This window comes from Schistocerca cancellata, chromosome 3 (assembly GCF_023864275.1).
Source record: "Schistocerca cancellata isolate TAMUIC-IGC-003103 chromosome 3, iqSchCanc2.1, whole genome shotgun sequence".
In the NCBI taxonomy this organism is placed as follows: domain Eukaryota; kingdom Metazoa; phylum Arthropoda; class Insecta; order Orthoptera; family Acrididae; genus Schistocerca; species Schistocerca cancellata.
The window spans coordinates 708,368,852-708,384,941 of NC_064628.1; the positions used below are offsets into that span (position 1 = coordinate 708,368,852).

Consider the following 16,090-nt stretch of genomic DNA (forward strand, 5'->3'; position numbering starts at 1 on the left):
ATGTTGCTCTGTTGATTTCAGATAATATTGTTAGCTGTTTAAATATGGGAAAAAATAAAAACATGATTACTGTGGACATTCATTTTAACCAGAATTGGCATCTTCAAGTCTATTAATTTTGATGAATTGTACAATAAGTGCCTAATGACCTATTCAGGGTGATTTCATCTCAAATCATACAGGTTAAGAGTGAATGTGTCACATCACTATTTCAAAGTTTGCTGAAAAAATATATGTGGAAGTTCCACATGATACCTCTCCAAAATTACAATATTTTGATTTTCTGATGATTTTTTAAAATCCCATGGACACTCTAAATGAGAGTATTTGTGAAAATGTCGTAATAAAAGGGAAAATGGAAAAATTATAGTAAAGAAACCAAAAGTGATAGAGATCTGAATTTATTTTCAATAAATACTTTGTTCCCAATACTATGAGACATGATTAATACACACACACTTCTGAGCTTTTTTCATTCTTTTTTTTTGGAAAAATAAACTATGAATGAAGATTTGTAACTTCTGTGAATTTCAAAATTATGCTTTGAAAATATGAATAGTCAAAGGATGTTAACTGTCTTGTGAAATGATAATGTGGAAGGGCTGCTAACTGTCAGCTATGACATTAATGCATGAAATTCTTAAACTGTCAAAATATTTGTACATAAAGATGGAAGAATGTGAAATTCTTTGGTTATTTAGAAATTATTTTCTCTGAAACCCCATCCTAAATGTTCTAAATTTCATGGTACACTAGCTGATCATTGTACTTAGGGAATGTACATTCAGAATGGGCAGTCTTTGTCTGTACAAAATGAGAGAAATTTTTTACGTAGACCTAGCTCCACTCTCATGGTCAAAACAATATTTAAATTGATCACTGCTTTTAAGTAAATATCATGCAACAATGGTATTTCTGAATCAAAATAATTACTTTGCAACACTGTGAGTGAGTGGGGAAACAATTCATAATTTTGTTCAAAAGCATTTTATAACAAAAATGAAAATTAGAATATCTATACCCATTTTTTATTGTGTTATTCAAAAAATTATTATTGTCTTCTGTCATGATTTTACTTCTTCATGACTTACCATGAATTAAAATTGCCTGCAATGTAACAATCAACACTGCAGTGCTGGAAAGGAATTCATTTGTTTTTTCATCTGATTTTCATGGAACGTGTATAAATGAGCTGAATTTCCACTTGGACAAGGATAATCCAACAAGAGCAGTACTTGGGAATTGAAACTGCAGACTGATCTTTTGATTCAGAAAAGCTGTTACTGGTGGGAAGGATCCATATGGCACAGGCTGTGAAGCAGTCATTGAGATGAGGGATATCATGTTTGGCAGTGTGTTCAGCAACAGGGTGGTCCACTTGTTTTTTGGACACAGTTTGTCGGTGGCCGTTCATGCAGACAGACAGCTTGTTGGTTGTCATGCCTACATAGAATGCAGCACAGAGGTTGCAGCTTAACTTGTAAATCACATGACTGGTTTCACAGGTAGCCCTGCCTTTGATGGGATAGGTGATGTTAGTGACCGGACTGGAGTAGGTGGTGGTAGGAGGATGTATAGGACAGGTCTTGCATCTAGGTCTATTACAGGGGTATGAGCCATGAGGTAAGGGATTGGGAGCAAGGGTTGTGTAAGGATGGAAGAGTATATTGTGTAGGGTCGGTGGATGGTGGAATACCACGGTAAGAGGGGTGGGAAGGATAGTGGGCAGGACATTTCTCATTTCAGGGCATGACGAGAGGCAATCGAAACCCTGGCAGAAAATGTATTTCAGGTGCTCCAGTTGCTGATGGTACTGAGAGGAGAACGCTCCTTAGTCGCCACACTGTGGGACTTTGGGAGGTGGTGGGAGACTGGAAATATAAGGCATGGGAGATTTGTTTTTGTACAGGGATAGGAGGATAATTACGGTCAGTGAAGGCTTCAGTGAGACCCTCGGTATATTTTGAGAGGGACTGCTCGTCACTGCAGATGCGACAACCATGGGTGGCTAGGCTGTATGGAGGGATTTCTTGGTATGGAATGGGTGGCAGCTGTTGAAGTGGAGGTTTGATATGGACAGAGGTACTGATGTAGCCATCTCTGAGGTGAAGGTCAACATCTAGGAAAGGTGGCTTATTGGGTTGAGTAGGACAAGGTGAAGCAAATGGAGGAGAAGTTGTTGAGGGTCTGGAGGAATGTGAATAAGGTGTCCTCACCTTCAATCCAGATAGCAAAGAAGTCATCAGTGAATCTGACCCAGGTGAGGGGTTTAGGATTCTGGGTTTTTAGGAAGGATTCCTCTAGATGGTCTATGAATAGGTTAGCATAGGATGGTGCCATGTGGGTGCCCATAGCCATACCACGGATTTGTTTGTAGGTAATGCCTTCAAAGGAGAAGTAATTGTGGTTGAGGATATAGTTGGTCATGGAGACTAGTAAGGAGGTTGTTTGTTTTGAATCCATTGGGTGTCTGGAAAGGTAGTGTTTGATAGCAGTAAGGCCATGGGCATTAGGAATGTTAGTGTACAGAGAGGTGGAATCAATAGTGACGAGCAGGGCACCGTGTGGTAAAGGGAAAGGAACTGTGGAGAGTTGGTTGAGTAAATGGTTGATATCTTTTATATAGGAGGATAGGTTCCATGTAATAGGTTGAAGGTGTTGGTCTATGAAATAAGAGATTCTCTCAGTGGGGACATAGTAACCAGCCACAATGGGGCGTCCTCGGTGGTTGGGTTTTTAGATGGTGGACTGCGGTTCTTTCTGTGGATGTAAGGTTAGTATGCATGTTGAGGGATTTGGGGAATAATGGTGAGGCAAGGTTCGAGGATAAGAAATTCTGGAAAGTTAACAGGGGGTGGTTTGGAGGCAGTGGGGGTGGATCAAGGTTGGATGGAGGAGTGAACTGAGTTAGGCGAGGTTCAATATTGGCCTTTGGTTGAGTCTGATTGGTCGGGTTGTTGGCAAAAAAGTGTTTCCACTGTAGGGACTGGGGAAGGAGAGAAGGTCTTTTGCTAGTCCTGCATGGTTGAATTTGGGAGTGGCGTAAAAGGTGAGGCCTTTGGAAAGGACTGATATTTCTGTGGGACTAAGACTTCTGGAGGAAAGGTTCATGACTGTGTTGCGAGTCTGGTTAGATTCTGGGTTCTATGTGGCGGTGGGAGTGAGTTTTGGAGGGTGGGGTGTAGTAGGATGGCAAGACAGGGTTTGTCAACAATGAGGGGGGATGGGGGTCATTTGGAGGTTGTTGTAGAAGTGGTGGACAGTGGTACTCCGAGGTGGGAGTGGGAAGTGAGTAGGATGGAGAGCTTTTTGAGGTGGCGTTGTGCGTGTTGCTAAAGTTCCTGCAGGGCAAGAGTTTCAATGTGGGTCATGGGTTCCAGGAATTTGGGATTACATAGCAGGAGAATGTTGTGGATGGAGAGAAGGTATTGCAAGGAGGATTGAGCTTGGTTGATATGGTTGGTGAGGGAAAATGATTGGCAAAATCTGAACAGGTGGAGGTCATTGTGGAAGGAGGAGTGGCAGCCAGAGATGGGTAGTTTGATGGTAAGGCCATTAGGGGGGATTCATGAGCCAAGCAACAACGCAGGAACAGTAGGTGGGGCTGGGATCTGGCTAGGGCTAAGGAAACTTTTAACCCTCACTAACATAGTCCTGCAAAACCTCATCATCGTCCATCCTTACACAACCCTGCTCCCAATCCTTACCTCATGACTCATACCCCCTGTAATAGACCTAGATGCAAGACCTGTCCCATACATCCTCCTACCACCACCTACTCCAGTCCAGTCACTATCATCACCTATCCCATCAAAGGCAGGGCTACCTGTGAAACCAGTCACATGATTTACAAGCTAAGGTGCAACCTCTGTGCTGCATTCTATGTAGGCATGACAACCAACAAGCTGTCTGTCTACATGAATGGCCACTGACAAACTCTGGCCAAAAAAACAAGTGACCACCCTCTTGCTAAACATGATACTTCTCAACTCAATGACTGCTTCACAGCCTGTGCCATATGGATCCTTACCACCAACACCTGATTTTCTGAATTGCGCAGGTGGGGACTTTCCTTGCAATACATCCTATGTTCCCGTAACCCTCCTGGCCTCAACCTTTGTTAGTCACTGCCCTCAACCATCCAGCCTCCTCCCTGTTCCCATTCCAGCACTACATATCCGTCATTTCACCGCCACACCCAGTCTTTAATTTCTTTTTATTTCTCCCCCTCCTCACCTTCTCTCCTGCCCTCCATCTAAACTGCAGCACTTCACTGTCCGCCACTCCCACCATACTATCCCCTCCCCCTCCCCACCCCAGCCTCCTCCCTTACCCCCACCCAGTTGCCACTCCATCATGCACTGGTGCTGCTGTTCTCAGTGTGGTTTCAGCTCTGTGAGACTGCAGACATATGTGCAAGTTGCATTTATGTGACAGTAAACACCACTGATTGTCATACACACAAGAAATGAAATGGGTCACTACAAAGTTTTCTAATGTATTCTGTGGTCTCTGCATTTCACACGACAGGCTGCATTTTCAGGAGAACTGTTCTTGCAATGCTTGTGCCACTGCAGGATGCAACCCAATAGTGATTTGATGGAGTTCTACCATCAGTTTCATAGCAGACCACTCTTTTCTCTTTTTTTAAATGGCATTCCCTTAATGTACTTCCATTAAAAATTAAGAGTTTCATGTTTGATGCTAGTGTTGATACGGTGTGTACAAATCCAGTAGCATCTGTTATGGCATCAACAGCTTCATGCTGGAAATTAAATCTTGTTGCAAGATGTTTACCCCATCACATGCACTTTTTCCATGACCCTCCTTTGCTGAAAAATATCTGTTTTTTTCTTAATCCATGTACTACAATTTCGACCAAGCTCACGAAGTTGAAAGTGGTTTTTTAAAATGAGATGCTGCACCATCAGTCACATACACATGTTTAGGAAATGCATGGCCTCTAGATGCTATGTCATCATTTATCATGCTGACAGTATAGCATGCATGTGCACTGTCATGAATGAGATCATCACTGACAATAGAAAAACAGCATGGTATTCCAAGGAAGCGAGCAACACGTGCATATTGATACCTATGATGTGTGCCAGTGGCAACTCTGAATTTTGTTCTGCAAAGCAGCAGACAGGGGCTGTGGCAAGGGGGAGGACGTGGGGGCTATAGCCCCCCCCCCCCCCCCCCCCAATGGAGTATCATTTTACACTGGAACAAATGACTTCGGAAATCAGCGAATATATTACTCCAACAGATTCAATAATTTTTTTTTTTTATATAATTATGTAGCGATATAGGTTGCAATATATTTCTCACACATTTTAACAAAAGAATAAGAGCAGCAAATAGTGTAGCACCTAAACCAGTAAATATCATTTAACTTAAAATGAGAATCTTATTATTTATTAATGTAAATTGTTTACCCTGAACTTGTAAAAAGTTACCAAAACCTACTTTAAGCATCACCAAATTTTATCAGTTTGTTAGTGGAGGACCCCAACTCTCCTTTTGTTAACCGATATTCCATTCCCCCAAACCTTCTGCCCCCCCCCCCCCCCCCCCTCCATTAGCCCCCACCTTGACCCCGACTTCTAGAATCGCCCCTGGCAGCAGACCACTTCTCAGCAAGGTCAAAACGAAGAACTAATGTATCAGTATTCTGGGATGTGGCTGATTTTACTGCTGCTATGGCCCATTTCTGAATCCTCTAGATATGATTGTGAGCCATTCCTTTCATGACCCAATGTCTAACCAGTGTAACAAACTTCTCTGACTCTACTGTCTTCTTCACCAACTTTCAGCCCTCCCACAAGCATAGGTTACATCATTGTCAGTATCCTGGAGGTGTAATGCTTCAACAGTCATCACTCCAGCACCAGGACACATTGCACACTCCTGCAACCAACATTTATCTTGTAGTGCTTTACATATACACAAAAGCATCAGGTCCATCTCTGTGTACTTCTTTCCTATGACACTGTTTATGGTGAAACAAACAAGTTTCAAATTAGTAGAATTTTGTGAGACCAATTTAAAAATTTGGGTTCTCCTTTTTCATTAGGAAATGTGTGTCTCTTATTGATCGTATATCTTTTTACCTTTTTCACAAATTTCACTAGCAGAAATAATATCAACTTGGTTCGGACTTTACCTTCTGCAATCTAAGCCATCACTTAGGTAACATTCCAGAGCAGCAATAAGCATATCATTTTGCAATGTATGCCCACAATAAGAAACTGGGGATGCCCAAATACCTTTCTCATTGTTTATTTTATGAGCCTTTGAAATCAAATAATGTGAGGAAGTGGGTATGTATTTCTGTGTCTGCTGCTTAGAGTAGCCACCTGGTATCAGTGTCAGTAACTGTATCTTCACGGTGTAGGTGGCTGCTGGGATAGCAGTATTTAGGTTTTGAAATGAAACCACACATCACCCCCCCCCCCCCCCCCCCCCCCCCCCCCCCCCTTGAACCATAGACCATGCCGTTGGTGGGGAGGCTTGCGTGCCTCAGCGATACAGATAGCCGCACCGTAGGTACAACCACAACGGAGGGGTATCTGTTGAGAGGCCAGACAAACGTGTGGTTCCTGAAGAGGGGCAGCAGCCTTTTCAGTAGTTGCAAGGGCAAGAGTTTGGATGATTGACTGATCTGGCCTTGTAACACTAACCAAAACGGCCTTGCTGTGCTGGTACTGCGAACGGCTGAAAGCAAGGGTAAACTACGGCCGTAATTTTTCCCGAGGGCATGCAGCTTTACTGTATGATTAAATGATGATGGCGTCCTCTTGGGTAAAATATTCTGGAGGTAAAATAGTCCCCCATTCAGATCTCCGGGCGGGGACTACTCAAGAGGATGTCGTTATCAGGAGAAAGAAAACTGGCGTTCTACGGGTCGGAGCGTGGAATGTCAGATCCCTTAATCAGGCAGGTAGGTTAGAAAATTTAAAAAGGGAAATGGATAGGTTAAAGTTAGATATAGTGGGAATTAGTGGAGTTCGGTGGCAGGAGGAACAAGACTTCTGGTCAGGTGACTGCAGGGTTATAAACACAAAGTCAAATAGGGGTAATGGAGGAGTAGGTTTAATAATGAATAGGAAAACAGGAATGCGGTTAAGCTACTACAAACAGCATAGTGAACGCATTATTGTGGCGAAGATAGATACGAAGCCCACACCTACTACAGTAGTACAAGTTTATATGCCAACTAGCACTGCAGATGACGAAGAATTTGAAGAAATGTATGATGAAATAAAATAAATTATTCAGATAGTGAAGGGAGACGAAAATTTAATAGTCATGGGTGACTGGAATTCGAGTGTAGGAAAAGGGAGAGAAGGAAACGTAGTAGGTGAATATGGATTGGGGCTAAGAAATGAAAGAGGAAGCCGCCTGGTAGAATTTTGCACAGAGCACAACTTAATCATAGCTAACACTTGGTTCAAGAATCATGAAAGAAGGTTGTATACATGGAAGAACCCTGGAGATACTAAAAGGTATCAGATAGATTATATAATGGTAAGACAGAGATTTAGGAACCAGACTTTAAATTGTAAGACATTTCCAGGGGCAGATGTGGACTCTGACCACAATCTATTGGTTATGATCTGTAGATTAAAACTGAAGAAACTGCAAAAAGGTGGGAATTTAAGGAGATGGGACCTGGATAAACTGAAAGAACCAGAGGTTGTACAGAGTTTCAAGGAGAGCATAAGGGAACAATTGACAGGAATGGGGGAAAGAAATACAGTAGAAGAAGAATGGGTAGCTTTGAGGGATGAAGTAGTGAAGGCAGCAGAGGATCAAGTACGTAAAAAGACGAGGGCTAGTAGAAATCCTTGGGTAACGGAAGAAATATTGAATTTAATTGATGAAAGGAGAAAATATAAAAATGCAGTAAATGAAGCAGGCAAAAATGAATACAAACGTCTCAAAAATGAGATCGACAGGAAATGCAAAATGGCTAAGCAGGGATGGCTAGAGGACAAATGTGAGGATGTAGATGCTTATCTCATTAGGGGTAAGATAGATACTGCCTACAGGAAAATTAAAGAAACCTTTGGAGAAAAGAGAACCACTTGTATGAATATCAAGAGCTCAGATGGAAACCCAGTTCTAAGCAAAGAAGGGAAAGCAGTAAGGTGGAAGGAGTACATAGAGGGTCTGTACAAGGGAGACGTACTTGAGGACAATATTCTGGAAATGGAGGAGAATGTAGATGAAGACGAAATGGGAGATATGATACTGCGTGAAGAGTTTGACAGAGCACTGAAAGTCCTGAGTCAAAATAAGGCCCCGGGAGTAGACAACATTCCATTAGAACTACTGATGGCCTTGGGAGAGCCAGTCCTGACAAAACTCTACCATCTGGTGAGCAAGATGTATGAGACAGGCGAAATACCCTCAGACTTCAAGAAGAATATAATAATTGCAATCCCAAAGAAAGCAGGTGTTGACAGATGTGAAAATTACCGAACAATCAGTTTAATAAGCCACAGCTGCAAAATACTAACGCGAATTCTTTACAGACGAATGGAAAAACTAGTAGAAGCCAACCTTGGGGGAGATCAGTTTGGATTCCGTACAAATATTGGAACACGTGAGGCAATACTGACCTTAAGACTTATCTTGGAAGAAAGAATAAGGAAAGGCAAACCTACGTTTCTAGCATTTGTAGACTTAGAGAAAGCTTTTGACAACGTTGACTGGAATACTCTCTTTCATATTCTAAAGGTGGCAGGGGTAAAATACAGTGAGCAAAAGGCTATTTACAGTTTGTACAGAAAGCAGATGGCAGTTATAAGAGTCGAGGGACATGAAAGGGAAGCAGCGGTTGGGAAGGGAGTGAGACAGGGTTGTAGCCTCCCCCCGATGTTACTCAATCTGTATATTGAGCAAGCAGTAAAGGAAACAAAAGAAAAATTTGGTTTAGGTGTTGAAAACCATGGAGAAGAAATAAAAACTTTGAGGTTCGCCAATGACATTGTAATTCTGTCAGAGACAGCAAAGGACTTGGAAGAGCGGTTGAATGGAATGGACATTGTCTTGAAAGGAGGATATAAGATGAACATCAACAAAAGCAAAACGAGGATAATGGAATGTAGTCGAATTCAGTCTGATGATGCTGAGGGAATTAGATTAGGAAATGAGACACTTAAAGTAGTAAAGGAGTTTTGCTATTTGGGGAGCAAAATAACTGATGATGGTCAAAGTAGAGAGGGTATAAAAGGTAGACTGGCAATGGCAAGAAAAGCGCTTCTGAAGAAGAGAAATTTGTTAACATCGAGTACAGATTTAAGTGTCATTTCTGAAAGTATTTGTATGGAGTGTAGCCATGTATGGAAGTGAAACATGGACGATAAATAGTTTAGACAAGAAGAGAATAGAAGCTTTCGAAATGTGGTGCTACACAAGAATGCTGAAGATTAGATGGGTAGATCACATAACTAATGAGGAGGTATTGAATAGAATTGGGGAGAAGAGGAGTTTGTGGCACAACTTGACAAGAAGAAGGGACTGTTTGGTAGGACATGTTCTGAGGCATCAAGGGATCACACATTTAGCATTGGAGGGCAGTGTGGAGGGTAAAAATCATAGAGGGCGACCAAGAGATGAATACACTAAGCAAATTCAGAAGGACGTAGGTTGCAGCAAGTACTGGGAGATGAAGAAGCTTGCACAGGATAGAGTAGCATGGAGAGCTGCATCAAACCAGTCTCAGGACTGAAGACAACAACAACAACAACAACAACAACATAGTAGAGGCTACAGCAGAAATACTATTATTCAACATCATCACATCCAGGAATATAAACATCTGCACTGTTTTCTTCAGTTTCACTTTCGAGTGATGGTGATCGTTCGGGTGGATTTCCACTCAATTTCTTCTTGTACTGAGTGTAGCAATTCCTGCACAATGGATGCGATGCTAATACCATTACTTGAGAACCAAGATATTTCTGCAACAACTGTGAAATCTTTTTCACTTTTCTTAAACACCATCTTCTTGTGTCTTTTTTCACAGTCCACACAACTCACTGTTTCACTACTGCATTTCCTCACTTATGTTGTATCTAACAAAACATTCAAACCAAATACAAAATTTGATACATAATGGTTGATGTGGAAGATCTCACTTGTTTGTTATAAACAGAAGATTTCTGGAAACAGTGTTGCCAACATGCATATTTTACACAAGAAATTCAGTGATGCAAAACATGCAGAATGTTGAAAAATTTTACCACTTTACACAGAAAAATATTGCCAACTGTGTTTGCACTGTCTACTAACATATTAACCAAACAACATTTTATGTAATTCGCAAAAGTTTTGGGATGGGGTTTTTTGAGTAAATAATTTGTAAAAACTTGTAAAATTGCAATTTTTGACACTTTTAGTGATAAATATTTATGTAAAACAGATAGCGGGAGCAGAGAAGATACTGATATAATTACATCAGTAGTATTTGGCAATATGACAGGAAAGAAAGTGTTCTGTGAACTTCCAAATTAGAAAAAAAAATTGTTTAAGTGGAAAAATTAATTTAAATTTCGTATTTTCATCTTAAATTTGTAGGTTAAATGAAGCCCATAAATGCGCATGTGTCAAATAAATTCAACACAATAACAGGGAGCTTTAACACAAAACATTTGCAAGGTCTCCAGTACTTTTGGTTCATTAGTTCTATTTTTTTCTACTGTTTTAAGAGTTATTTACAAAATATACATTTTTAATGGGTCTTACCAATTACAAAAATTAAGATAAAATGAAAATGCTTTATTTCTTAATATCTGTGAAGTAGAAGTCTAATATATATTTTTGCAGAGAAATTCATGACTGCAAGCTAAAATGAGGTGAAATCACCGTCCTTTAACTTTTAAAAATATTCATTACTGATGCTTACCAGTAACCTGTTACAGATTTTTACAGCAGGAGTATAAAAGTACATTCTGAACCATAGACAAGGATACATAGTCTACATGAAAATTATTTTTACTTCTAATTTTGTGGTAATGAATTATACTGTTCATCCTAGATACACTCATTTTATTAACTATAAATACTATTAGGGAGTACATGTATTGACACACAAGTGTAAGAATTTCCAGGTCCTTGAAGAGGTTTCTACAAGACCGTCAATTATCAACTTCACACAGTATTCATATTTCAGGCTTCTGTAAGCTAAATACTAGTGCTTACCTTAACTACATTGCTATAGAATATCAAGCTTTAAACAGTATTGAGCGAATGTGTGGTAGTTCTCTAACAATATTGTCTGTAAGCCAAATCAGCGAGAAAGATGTATAAGTGCAAGAAAGAACTTAGCTTGTTAGTTAACCTATTCACATATTTGTGTCTCCTCAGTGTTTTATTGGTCCGGATGCCCCGCAACATCACATGTAGAGCCCCATCCAGTGTATTCCCATTGATCTCTCCTTGTGATGCCTGTGTATCAGTTTTACTTCTTTGAAATTGCATAATATGAATAAGTGTAAGACCAAGGGTTAAGCTGTTTATATGAACCAGTTGTCAACCTCTTACATTATTCATTCAGCTGTGTCAACTATGGTTATATTTGGACCATTTATTAGTGTGCTTTTGTTGCCAGCTAACATCAAGTTTTTGAAGAGTTCTCCAATGTCTCTATTAAATCATTTATGAAAATGAATGCTGGAGTGCTCCAAACATGGAACCTTTCAGGACACTGCATTTAATGTTTCTCTACTTCAAATTTAGTTCCCTTTGCAATGTTCATTTCTTGGTATGAATCTCTAACACTGTTGTGAAGATATAGTTCCATCTATGACTTTTGTGCTTTTAAATATTCAATTCCCCAGTAAAATTTTATGTCTCTACACATTAAATTGCAAGGAATCAGAAGAAATGGTGACAAGGGAATTTAGTTGTATAAGAACTGTGAATGTGAAAACATACATTGCTTTCTTCACAGAGAACACTTTATAAAAGCCAGTCAGTTGTGAAGAGGTTATTGTTAGTAAGGTAGTTCAATATTGTTATAATCCAAGAAAGATGGTGAGACTTACCAAACAAAAGTGCTGGCAGGTCGATAGACACACAAACAAACACAAACATACACACAAAATTCAAGCTTTCGCAACAAACGGTTGCTTCGTCAGGAAAGAGGGAAGGAGAGGGAAAGACGAAAGGATGTGGGTTTTAAGGGAGAGGGTAAGGAGTCATTCCAATCCCGGGAGCGGAAAGACTTACCTTAGGGGGAAAAAAGGACAGGTATACAGTGTATACCTGTTCTCCTTTCCTCCTTTTTTCCCCCTAAGGTAAGTCTTTCCGCTCCCGGGATTGGAATGACTCCTTACCCTCTCCCTTAAAACCCACATCATTTCGTCTTTCCTTCTCCTTCCCTCTTTCCTGACGAAGCAACCGTTTGTTGCGAAAGCTTGAATTTTGTGTGTATGTTTGTGTGTCTATCGACCTGCCAGCGGTTTTGTTTGGTAAGTCTCATCATCTTTCTTTTTAGATATATTTTTCCCACGTGGAATGTTTCCCTATATATATATATATTTTTTTTTTTGTGTATGTTTGTGTTCGTTTGTGTGTCTGTCGACCTGCCAGCACTTTCTTTAGATGTATATATATATATATATATATATATATATATATATATATATATATATATAAAACAAAAAAAACAGCATATCTGGTGAGGAGGAGGAGGATATATCAGTAATTAGTGGCCACTAAGTTATCAAATCTTATAAGTAAGTATTACTTCTGCATATTTTAGTCGTTTAGTTAGGACACTTTGACTAAATGACTAATGGTTCTTGTATTCTCTTTAATAACTGATCAAGCGAAACAGATGTTTGCTGGCATAGACTGCAATGAACATCAAATTAAGTAGTTTTATGTTCCATAGGTCACTTTACACAATGCATTGCAATGATGTGGAATAAGTCACTTTACAGAATATTAACACTATTGGTATTTAAAGGTGATTGCATGTTGACCATTTGCATATCACTTCACATAATAGATAACAATGTTTAGTTTAACAACACAAGTAAGTATGTAAAACTATTGCAGAAAATAAGCTATTAGTTTTTAAATAAAAATTTTTCCACTGCAGGAGTTGGCCAGAAGTAAATTTTTCAGCTTCCTTTATGACACAGCTTTGTTGTCTGTCAGTAATTCTGAGAAAGTCTAAAGGATCTGCTTTTGATAGTCCATTATCTGCTCCTGTGTTTTCAGCTACTGTTGGAAGATTTGTTGAATTTAATGGCCTGTGATTTGATTTTAACACCATGTCCCCTATTGCTACTATCATCACAGTGTTTCATTATTTGCAGGCCAAATGTGTACATTTAATATGTAAGAAAGGTTCAAGTTTCCATTGCTTTGTTACTCGAATTTTTAGTTTTTTGTGTGTACAATACAGTTTTTATCTTTTTGGTGATTTGGTTAAGAATTTTGCAATGCTACTTCTAGTGCTTCATTGTCTTACTTAGAGCTATTACTCTGCATTAAACAGAGCTCTTGATTCCTAGCAGAAAATATATTGTTCCCAGATGTTAGTGACCTTGTCTCTCAGCTTCCGTCATAATTACCCCTGAACTGCAGTAAAAAATTGTGAATTCATAGCTTTTTTTTTTAGGAAGGAATTAAATTTCTGATCTACTGGGTGCCTTGAGAGAACAGATGCTTTCTTTCAAAGGTCCACATTATAAATCCAATTACAGTTTTCCATATTGCTCTCAGCCCTATAGTTGGTGCGATACATAGGTTTGTGTAAACAGTAAGTCAACAAAGAATTCCTATTTAAAAAATGGAACAAAAAATAAAGTGTCACGTAAAATATATGCAATTTTTATGGACATTAATATTAATTTACTGATATTCCTCAGGTCATCGTGAAGTGATGGCACTACTTACTGTTAACACAGAGGAGCCACAATGCCAAGACTGGTTCTGCACTCCAACTTGTAAATGTGATTGTCATGTGACATAGAAGACTGGATATGAACACAGATGCAAAAAGAAATTTACACATTATTTCAAATAAATCACAGTAAAGGGATAAAAGGAATTTGCTCAGTTTATTTCGCTAGCGTCATATAAAAGAAAATTATATACACTGGTAATGAGTGAGTTTATTAATAATGTTTAGGAATTCTTCCATTCTCAGAAAATTTGTTGGTGTTTTACATGGTGTGATAAATGTTTTAGCAATTTAAAATGTTAAGTATCTTTTTCTCATTTATGTAAATGCATTGCTCACTATTGGTATTCTAAATTAAAGAACAATAATTTTTGAAAAGTGACATGATGATGAATCTGCCATTTATCATTTTAAGTCATACTCTCACATTTGAGAAAAATTACACTTTCTTTGACTAAAAAAAATACAAAATACAGAAATTGTGGCAGTAGTAGCCATAAAATAGCATATAATCCAAACATGTATTTTAGGTTTCAGGTATTGACCACAGTTGTGAATATGTATATTTTAACCTAAAAATAATTATTTTACATTTATTTTTCTAAAGGGCGATGTTTCATGAAGACACAGTGAGCAGGAATTTCCATACAATTTCTGTTGGAAATCTATATCAAATTATTTTTATTAAAATTGCTGTTAATGTGATTTAAGAATTGTAACAATTACAAACTGCAAAACTAAGTACATGATTGTTATCCTTCAGCTCTCTGTTTTGTCTCTTCATGTGAAAAGCAGAGATCCACATGCATCTTATAGTTATTAACTGAACTAGTTTAGTGCATTTCTTAATTTAATACTAGGGTACCAATACACAAATAAAAAGAGAGGACGAAAACTATGAGCACTAACTGAAAACTTTGAACAGTAGCATAAATACATAATAAAAAAGAAAATTGAAGAAACATCAGAAGATAACTCACTCTAAATTTCAATTGAAGATATTATGCAAGGTACAGAGCAAGAATATATTGCATACTTAGAAATACAGTCAAGGGTGAACCTGCTGAAGGACATATCTTGATCAAGAAAATATTCAGTCTGCTGCTCGAATTTTAAAGTAAAGAATGGTAGGACAGGAGTGATAAGTGAAAGAAAAGTCAACATCTTAATATAAATAATTTTTGAATGCTGTGACAGTATCATCTGACACTGAAGTCATGTGTGGAATGTGAAATCAAGAAGTAGTAACATATCTGAGGTGGTCTAAGATGGGTGGGAATTGGGAGAAAGTGGCAGAAAGTGGGATGAGGGGTTGGGGAGGCGTAACTGGTAGCTCAGAGGAAGGCAGCAGGTGTGTGGGATAGGAATGTCACTAATTGTGATTACTATCTGATGTTGCAGTAGCATGACATGGGGAAAACCTGACTCGTGCCCTAAAGAAATCATCAAACAAAGGAAACTGCAGGTAGGAATATCAAGAAAGTAGGAAAAGATAGATGGCTACATACCATAAAGAAGACAAGTCAGCTCACAGACAGGCATGATTATAAGACACTCAAATGTAGCTTTCGGCCACAGCCTTCGCACACATGACCACCAACTCCAACATCCCCGGCTACCTAGCAGACCTTTTAACTTGCCACATCCCCCATAACTTCCTACCAACCCTCCACCAAATCGAGAGCCAAAACATTCCCGTATCACTGTTGTTAACCTTTTCACCATAACCCTCAGCTCCAAAGAAGTTTCAGTCCAATCCAAACACCTCATCTTTAGCCCTACACCCAGATTTAACCAAGTTGGACTTGTCAAAGGCCTATCCTCCTTCTCCTGATCCCTGCAAAGGAAGCACTTCTTTGTTGCCAATCCCTTCAAACAAAACCACCCTAATGCCAACATTCAAACCTGTCTCTTTCAGTTTGTACCACCATCCTACTGTGATCCCCCCCATCCCCCCCCCCCCTCCCCCCTCCCACCTAACCATCTTCTGATCACCTTCCAGGAATTCCTTACCTCCAACCTAGCCTCACCATCTTTCCCCAGATCCCTTTCTCAGAACAGCAACCTTTCAGTAGAAGACAGAATGGTCATACACAACCGCAAAACAAGTCCCAAATTCTGACCTAATAATCCTACCTACAGACAAAGATTCCACCACTGTTG

The 16,090-nt window shown here is 39.3% G+C and overlaps 1 protein-coding gene across 1 annotated transcript in view; it reads left to right on the plus strand.

Annotated features, from left to right (window-relative positions):
• LOC126175707 (ankyrin-1-like) overlaps nucleotides 1-15,877 on the plus strand; it is a 222,625-nt gene extending 206,748 nt beyond the window's left edge. Inside the window, exon 8 of the mRNA XM_049922640.1 lies at nucleotides 13,893-15,877. Within this exon, the coding sequence (XP_049778597.1) occupies nucleotides 13,893-13,996 (104 nt within the window). The 3' untranslated portion in view covers nucleotides 13,997-15,877. The remainder of the gene's footprint in view (nucleotides 1-13,892) is intronic.
• The last annotated feature ends 213 nt before the right edge of the window (nucleotides 15,878-16,090 follow it).